This window comes from Tigriopus californicus, chromosome 9 (genome assembly GCF_007210705.1).
Source record: "Tigriopus californicus strain San Diego chromosome 9, Tcal_SD_v2.1, whole genome shotgun sequence".
Classification (NCBI taxonomy): Eukaryota; Metazoa; Arthropoda; class Copepoda; order Harpacticoida; family Harpacticidae; genus Tigriopus; species Tigriopus californicus.
In genome coordinates, this window is record NC_081448.1 from 9,821,905 (window position 1) to 9,831,534 (window position 9,630).

The window sequence follows — 9,630 nt, forward strand, 5'->3', positions numbered from 1 at the left end:
AGGATTTTAGCTGCTCCAATTGATACTCCAGCCCAATGCGCTCCTCCAAGGCGTCTGAAATTTCTTGGTGGAGCTCGTTGATTGTTCGGGCAATCACACTATTCTTATCCTTTAATTGATGAATGCTGATTTGAAGGCCCTTCACCCCTTTGCCCACCATGTGAACTTCAGAATTGGAGGAAGTTTCGACACGCGGCGGCACTGCGGGTGGATGCCGCACGCCACTTCGTCCGAATTGATTTTGGAATTGGTTCAGATCTAGTGAGCTACTTCGAGCATGCGTCTTGGAGGTGGGCGTTTGGTAGGCCACTCGGGGGGGCGGGAGGGGCGGGGACACCTTTTTCATTCGTTGCAAAGCATCAGAAAAGTACGGCAGGCTTGTCCCACCAGCTGAGCTGAACCCACTGGGGGCAATGGGACGCACGGGACTGGGACTCAGATTGCCATCGCTATCGATCTCTGTGGAGTTTTCCACCTCCTCTTCATCGGTCATGTCGGACTTGTCCAGGGAAGATGAGGGTCGTCCGGCTTTAGATCGGTCGGGCAGAGGTGCTTTAAGTGTGAGAGAGCTGAGACTCTCCTCGGTCGCAGACGCCACATCTTCCTGGTTCCACAGCTGCTCGTACACAACCTCACGACGACCGGGTCGCACCTTGGGCAACACGGTGTTTTGGTCTTCGTCGTCCGAGGTAGGTATCACAGGGGACTCGGGCGAGAGACGCATGGCCACGGGCTGAACCAAGTGCGGATTACGACGGGCATCGGGGCGGTGGAAATCAAAGTTCACGGGCTTGGGCCCGGGTGAACTAATGGATCCCGGACTAGTCAAGCCGCCACTCTCATTGTGATGCACCCGAGAGCGCCGCGAAGCCGAGGAAGGGGCCTCACTCCGATCGCTCTCGTTCTGGCTGAGGGGCTCGCCCGTATCCTCGAGCAATGAATCTGCACCCCCATCCAAGGCATCCCCATCTCGACGATACAGGTCTTTGTTGTGACGGTCTACCACTTTCGTGCGGAGCGTTTGGGGCAGCAAACTGACGGGCAATTTCTGAGGCAATTCAATGGCGTTGCGACGCAACACCACCAAATGCATGGCGGTTAGGAACTCCTCCAGGCTCAAGCAGCCGTCCATGGTGACGTCCGAGAGTTGCCAAATTTGTCGCAATTCAGCGATGGGCAGGTGAGATTTTTCGAAGAACTCCTTGGCTTGGCAGCCGGGAATCACTCCACGGGGATCGGATTGCATACTGAAGAATTGAGTAGTGTAGTAGTTCAGCTGCTCGCGAGTGATATTCCACTCTTCTTTGGGGTCCTCGTCATCCGATGAAGGTCGCTCCGAGGATTCTTCCTCCGTACCCAACAATTGTCTGCAATGCGATAAAGGTGAATTGAAATATAGGTCGCATGCCATAGTCCTAATGAAGTCAGTTAACACCCCAAAACAGCCAATTCTAGACTTTTGAGTGCGAGTATATATGGTAGATTGGGCTGCCACTTATGGATCTGGAAATTCATTATACTACACAGTATTTCTTTGACTTTTGATGCAATTCTTACAGGGGGAGTAAAACCGTTATTGACTCTACACCTCAATGAACAATTTTGAACTGAAACCCAAGTAAAAACAAATCTGACCTTCGCTCATCATCAGCCAAATGTGCGGGCCAGGCAAAGGCGTTTTGACCACCCAGAGGCACCCGGTGGCTGGTCGGGAATCCCGCCTCTTTCAATGGGCCTCTCTCCTCCGCTTCATCCTCATCCCCATCATTGTCCTCATCACGGTCTCGATCCCGATCCTCCATTTCCTCTTCATCCTCGTCTTCGGCGGACTTTCGTAGATCCGAAGGCGACCCCATCCGATCATCACTGCCGGAAGAAGAAGGGGCAGGCGAGGAGTCTTCATCGGACCGGGGGGGCGTGGCGGGACCGCGACGTAAAATCGAAGGCGGCCCGTTGGCCACCGTGGACAAAGGTGGAGTGCGAGAGGTGGTCGGGCGAGAGGGCACCACCGGCTGAAATGCCGATGGTTGTGAGACGGGCGGGGCCAAGGGGGCGGGTGGACTAGGCATTTCCAAACTCGCCACCATAGGCGCTGGACCCGACGGCAAAAGGGGGCGGGCTGACGTGGTCATGGGGCCCAAAGCATCCGATCGCATGGCTTCCGCCATTGAATGTACTTTTTCCGCCGTCTTCGTCGTGACTCTGCGGTAAGTGGGGCGGGCCCGTGAGGAGGTGTGTCTTAAATTATTCCGTTTTCCCGATGGTGGGTGGGTCAGTTCTGAAGCATGGCTTGATGTGAAGGCGTCGATTGGGCGCGATGGGTGTGTCCAAAGCGGGTTCACATGAACGGTGTCCAAAATAGGCTGGACCCAAAGAGGTGGGGTGGGGTGGGCGGGGCGAGCGTGATTGACGTTTTACTTTGAGATTTGTCCTCTTTGGAACACTTTTTCTCCACTCAACGCTGAGGGTGACGGGACACCAATGTAAGTTAAGTTGAAACTCAGTCCATAACATACAGACCAATTGCATTAAAAAGAGTTAATGTTAGTTGAAAATCTTTAGATTAAGAAATTAACCATAAATTGTCTGAATTTGTTGTTATCAGATAAGTATGATGTAGGTCATGAGTTACCTTTTGTTCTCTTGGGATCAAAAATACATCACCCTGTAAATAAGACACTATGTCATTTAAAGGACAGTGTTGCCGAAGCGACGTTGTCACTGTCAGATATGGCATAAGGTCAACTCGAGGGCTAAGAAGATGGACGAAGGCTAGTCTCGATCGGAGTCCTCGACTTGATGATTAAGGCATCTTGACTCATGGTATCAGGACCTTTTCTGTGTCCTTTCTGGCCCAGTCTTTTACTTTTCTTGTCAAGGGACATCAAAAAATGACAGAAACTGCACGAAAAGTGGACTTGCGTTGAATTATGCCGACCCTTGACCACTTCGTGGCGTGAATTGGGTTCTTCACATTTTTGTTGGCTGAATAATCTAGTAGTTGATTATCGACCAAGAACCTCAAAATTGCAGATATGTTCAGAAAGATAATTTTGATAAAATGCAATAATTCAAATTAATGTGTCACTAAAATTAGCTCACGTTGTTCCAATTTTTAAAGGGGAGATAAGTCGCTGCCCAGTAACTATTGGCCGATTTCTCCCACTTCGAATATTGCGAAGGTATTTGAGAAGATCATAAAGTCCAAACTTGTTGAACTTCTTGAAGTTAATGATGTCCTTGCTCCTAGCCAGCATGGCTTCCGAGCGCATTTTAGCACTGTTACCCAACTGATTGAACAAATAAAACAGATTATTGAGGGACTGGAAAGACACGGGTCAGTTGATGTTGTTTAACTTGATTTTGCCAAGGCTTTTAATAAAGTAGATCATGGCCTTTTGTTGAATACACTTCGTGTCATTGGGATCCAAGGTAAGGTTCTCAATTGGATAAGAAGCTTCATTCATGATAGGAAGCAGATTGTTAAAGTCGAGGGATCCCTTAGTGACCTACATGATGTCAAGTCAGGTGTTCCCCAGGGTTCCATGTAAGGGCCCCTCCTTTTTATAATATTCGTTGCCCCGCTTCAAATGCTTAGTCACGGTGGTACTCACAATACTGATAAAGTTTTTGTGCAAATGCCAAGACTTCTAAAATTGGTTTTCTTTGTTATTGAAAAAAAGGAAGAATTTTTGTAAAAAAAAAAGAAACATCTTGGATATTAGCTCAGATTAGAATATTAATCCACTTAAAACCTACAAAGAGACAATATTTTCAAAAACGTAGTCAATAGATCTTGGTTGCGTTTGCAACTACTACAATATTTTCCAAATCAATTGAGCTAACAATAAGATATCAGGCTTTCAAAGATTGCGTTTGCATCAAATTTGACAACAAATTGCTCCGCTTATATCCTAAAGCAATTGGCAAAAAATATAATATGCCGTGTCTATGCCTACAATATAAATGAAAAGATTTCACTTTTCTAAAGCTAGTAGAAAAACCCCAAAATAGTTAACTTAAAAAAGACTTAATGTCAATATTTCACAATTTTGATGCCATACTTGTCAATTGCAACTTTAATCAAGCTTAGTTTTGCATTTTGACAAAATTCCATTAATGTTGAATAACAACATCGTTAGTACGTAGAAATTAATTGTTTCAAAACGTGACAAATTTGAAAATGTCCCATGTATCTTTCAAATAATCTAGGAACATGATAGGATAGTGTAGCTTTTGACACTTTAGTAAAATGAAAGGCAACTTTCATCTTTTGTAAGTTTTAAGTGACATGTTTTGCTGCTTTTAGCTTTTAAAGAAATCTTAAAGAAAATGGAAAAATATTATTGCTTGTCGTGTCATTGAAAAGGACAATATTATGCCTTGAGAATAACTGGAAACATAATTAGGCTATTTTTCGATCTTTTGAGGTGCAAAACGCAACTTTCAACTTGAAATAACTAAGCATCTGCTAAATAGAAGTTTATGAAATTTTAGGTCAAAACATAACTAAGAGTACGTTTAACCCTGATTAGCTGCGTTTTTGAGAATGATGCATTTTAATGTCCTTTAAGTGTCCCTTAACACACTTATCTGAGCTACTTTTAAACATGTGTATTTCAAAAAGTTGTTCCTTCACTTTCTTTTTGACAAAGAAAAACATATCTGGATGTCTTGCCATATAAGCACATTCTTAACCAGAAAATATAACCACAGTGTAGTATTACTGCCAGCCTCTCTTCTTATGTTGACGATACAAAGTTAGTTTCTGGTAGGAATGGCCAAGATTCCAATAGCCTTGTAAACGACCTAGATAAAATCTACTGTTGGGTTACTGAGAGTAATATGGCCCTGAACGGAATGAAATTCACGATGCTAACTCTGTACAAGTGGATTGTCCAGCCATATCTTGAATATTCTTCACCCATTTGGGCTCCAATGAGTTCAGCAGGTTTGCAAAAGGTCGAGCAAGTCCAAAGATGTTTCACTAGGAACATCACAGGATTGAGAGAGCTCTCATATTGGGAGAGACTAGAAAAGTTGGGACTGTACAGTGTTCAGAGAAGGTACAAAAGGTATCTATCTGGCACTACGTTTTCAAAAGCATTTATGAACTTTGTCCCAACCATGTTTTAAGGTAGATGTGGCCATTCAGCCCTCGGCCGGCACACACGGACACGATCGTTCCGCTACACCTTTGAGACCCATATATGAAGATCAGCCAGACACTTTCAGCTCTTTGGCCGCCCATTTTTATCCATGAAAGCCAGATCAGCCATTTCTGACCGGATCAAGTCCTATCCACTACCTCATTAACTCAATGCTGCCCATGACTATCACCTTGCCTGTCAAATGGCGTCTGTACTTGTGGACGAGTCCTTATTTGTTCCTGAAAACTGAACATATTTTAGTCAATGGCGTCTGTATTGTTACCTGTATACAATACCCATATCGTCTTAATCATGTTTGATGCTCTCACTATATTTATGTGCTTACGTTTCTGACATGACCTTTGGACTATAAATGGTTGTCATATTTCGACCTGTTCTCTACTAATAAATAATTCGTGAGAATTGATGTCCATTTATTCACATTCATAAACAATTGGAAAATGGGTTGGGTTTTTGTTTCCAAATGGTTGGTTTATGATTCATAGTTAAAATGAATTTCGAAAAGCTTACTATACATTTCATAGAATGAGGTAAAACATGCCTTCAATGTAGTAATAGCACTGAAGGAGATTGGCAAAAAAGGACGTTGTTCGAAAGTGAAACATTCTCTTAATGATAGTGCCCAAAGGTGTTTTTTTTTAAATTCTATTCCTCAGCTTTCCCACTCTTCATTATACCAATCATCCTGTACATAACAGAAATATTGAATGAAATCAAGACCCATTTGTGACAAAATGTTTCTCGTATAGACGCACTATTACCATGAAAAAGCGAACTCGGCAAAATATCTTTACCATATTAACTTTCTTCGAGCCTCATTTTTATAAGCTTTATGCAAAGAAAGCAATTGCCATTGAATAAATAGTTGTTATGTAATTATTTGATTTGGGGCCTTACAAGACATTGTTTTGAAATTTTGTGTTCAAAGCTAGATATTCAAGCAAATAGGGCGTTAAGAAAATAGTAAATGATGAAGGTGAACATTAAAATGCAAAAGCGAATAGAAAAGTTTAAACAGTTGCAAACCGCTGCCAAATTCACAAGATAATCTAAATGATATTTTTTCCATTTTTACTTGCGACAAAACTTTTTCTGACCCATTTCAACATCTGTAAATTAAGTTTCAAAAACTAATGGGCTTGTTATCTTCCAAAGGTGGCACCAAAAAAAGTTGACATTGAAATGTTCTTCTCAAAGACAATGAAAAGTTCGATAAGTAGGTATTATAAGTATTCGAAAGGTATTTGATACTTACTGTGCGTCTTCAAAAGCATCCATGAGCTTTGTCGCAACCCAGGAATTAGGTCAATGTAGACCGTAGAGGATTAATGTGCATTTAGAGAGCACCTTCAAGCCCTCATGAATCCAGGCAAGGACTTCTAGAGATATGGACTGCAAACGGAAGCAAAAATATCCTATCTCCTAAACCGCTCATCTTATTCCAAATAAGCACTTTATACGACCACAAGGTCTTGTTGAATAGATGAACTCAGCCAAGTTTGAGCCCAAACCTATGCTTAGGGAACTCAGGAGACATGTTCAAAGTTATGTAGTAAACACTACATAAAATTTGAATTTTCGGCCTACACTTGGTAAACTACATAAGCTTTTGACAACATAACTTTGAAACGATCGACTTTGCACGTAAATGATATAAAATTGAAATACCATTAATTGAAGAGATCTGCGTTTCTTATTTCATCACTTTAATTCGAAAAGTGGCTCAGAGTGGCTATGACCAAGAGCAGGCCGATTTGCCGGGAAGCTCGTTCGCAGTCCATATTTCTATAAGTCCGTGATCCAGGCTAGTTCAAGGCAATGAAGTACACTTCTCTTCTTTCTTGGTCTCTTTCATTGTTTAATTTGCTTCCCTCTAATATTCCGGTAACATCTTTCTATTCAGACTTGGACAATTTTTTAGATATCATTCCAGATCAATCCTACATTCAAGGACTAGCTCGGTCTGCCAACTCAAATTCGTTGGTAGACCAACTATCATATAAAGATTGCAAGGTAATAAATAGACGAATCATAACCTTTCATTTTAATAGTACTGGGGATTACATTCCCTGAAGCGGTTAGAAAAGCCCATGAAAAACCAAAACGAACGAAATTGTCTAGGTTTCGAATTTTCAAAATATTATGTACATGTACACATGTTGCACGATTTTGTAATTGATACCATTGGAAAGCTGAATATCAGGGCTTTTCGACGGAAGCGTGGTTTTTATGGTGCTTTTGTCACACCAACATCGGCCAGAGAATCACCGTGTCACCGTCATTGTTTGGGTCGTTCGTTTGTATTCAGGGCAGAAGTAACTAAATTATAAGTTACGAAATGAAAGAAAGATTACAACATTACGTAATTTGTTACTTAATAAAAAATGACTCCAATAGCCCCATTACGCTGCACGAAAAATGGTGTACGTTCTGCACATCAGAGGGCGCTTTGTGAGTCAGCCTCTACCAAATAAAGGGCCAATCTGGCCGATTTCTCTTTTTTGATTACAATGCGCTTGTGTTGTTTTTGGCAAATTGTTTCAAAATCTTATGTATAATGTATAATGTCCGGAAAAAGAAATTGCTTTCAGGGCACGTCACCAGTAACATATCTAGCAATTTATCGTGCGTCTTCCCGTTTTGTTTGGGCTGTCCGACGTTGCAAATAAGGGCCCTTATACCATTAAATTTCAAAACGAGGTACCTGAAGGAAACTTACAGCTTGAAAAATCTTCCCAGAAGTTCCTTATGTCAAACATTATATGCAATAGCAATAAAATTGACAAGTATTTCTTTAATAAGAAGGGTCAGCGCAAAAATTTGTGCTTAGCTCAAAGCGACTTTTTTGTGGACTTTCTTTCAGCTACTGGAAATGGAATGCCTAGCAGTTCAAAACAGAAAACTTATTTATTTTACTCGCCTTTATATTCATCTAGGATATGATTGACCAACAAATTGGAGTTGGATATCCCTTGAACAAAAAAGGTTAATCACATATACCCCCTTTCATTTGCTAGATATGTTGAACTATGGCTTTGATGAGGCAATAGCCTTAGCCTTAAAGAATTGGTCATTTGGTTTTCAAAGTAACCGTAACATATAACGTGATTATTAGACCTCGAAAAAAAAAACATTTGACCTGAAAACAGCTTTTCAATTTTCTTTTTGGCCGAAAAAAATGTTTGAGTCAAATTTCCAATTATCCAACTTTCTTTTAGCCATTTTCCACTATTTCGACTTATTTCCGACACTTTTCCCTACAAGTTTCACATTTAAAAAGAATTTCAGGCGTTTTGTTACTTGGGTCTTTATTTGTTTCCTTCTTAACTTGATACTTGATGAGGACCTTTTCATTAAGTTTCATGCCGCATGATTAGAGTTAAATCTTCTCCCTGAATTTCTTTTGGGGAGGTGGGGTTTACCAGTTTTATTAGCTTCTACAAGGAACGTAAGCCACGGTATAATTGTTACTACTTGAACTTCGTACAATATTTGGTCTACCAACGATTTTGAATATCAAATTCAACTCCGTTTTTTGTTTGGGAAAGTCAACAAGAAAGAGAGCTACAGTTGAGCTTGCTTGACCTGCGGCCATTGGTATAATCTCGAGAGTCCTCGAGTTGCAACCAAAAACAAAATCATCTTGTAAATGAAAACGCCTAAAGCACTAACATTAGACTCAAGAAGAGAATCAATTGCATCAGAATCAATAAAAAACGTGTCCTAATGGCAAACATGTTTTTTTGCGGACTTCCTTACCGAGAAATTTATTCATTCTACGTAACTTTTATTTGTATATATTATTTAATCGACCAACGAATTGGAGTGGGTTGATCTTGTAAAGAAAGCAAAGAAACTAAACTGATACCGTAGTAAATGCAATGGTGGGCTTAAATTTTCGAAGATATTAGATGCAGGAAATAGGCTGAAGGGGTTAAAAGTGACCTTGTGCTTGCCGTAATTTCTTTTTATTGGATTATTAAAACTTTTTTCCATTTTCTCTACTGTTCCTCATTTTCTCAACTTTTTCGCATTTTGCTCAACTGAAAAAAAGAATCGGTAAAATGACCAATTTTCGAGGTCTAGCCATTTTATGTCTTCCCAGGAAGACTGGCGTGAAGAATTACTCATTTTGGGCAAAGCAAGGGAAACTGTAATCCGTTCCTTTTATTGAGGAACGACTGAAGCCTTGTTGACATAGAACCATGAACCCCAATTTGGAAAGCCCAGTCTTACAAAAAACTGTATACGGATAACGCGATACATTTCTGCAAAAGTAACGGTATCCGAAACGGTTTTTTAATCCTCCTGTCACCGTTACTTTCTTCCTTTTTAAACTGTTTAAAACGTATTAAGTTTTCCTCTCCATTTTTTTTAAAGTTCTGTCTCAAATGCAGTGACTTATTTACTAATGAAGGGATCAAACAAACGATCACAGGAAGCTGCGACTAAGGAAGTT

At 41.0% G+C, this 9,630-nt stretch overlaps 1 protein-coding gene across 1 annotated transcript; it reads right to left on the reverse strand.

Annotated features, from left to right (window-relative positions):
* Window positions 1-2,464, reverse strand: LOC131887145 (ralBP1-associated Eps domain-containing protein 1-like; the record flags this gene model as incomplete). Its single annotated transcript, XM_059235673.1, is given in 2 exon segments — window positions 1-1,367; window positions 1,636-2,464. Coding segments are annotated over 2 exon segments (1,900 nt in total), but the record flags the coding sequence as incomplete, so codon positions are not given.
* Window positions 2,465-9,630: the final 7,166 nt, after the last annotated feature.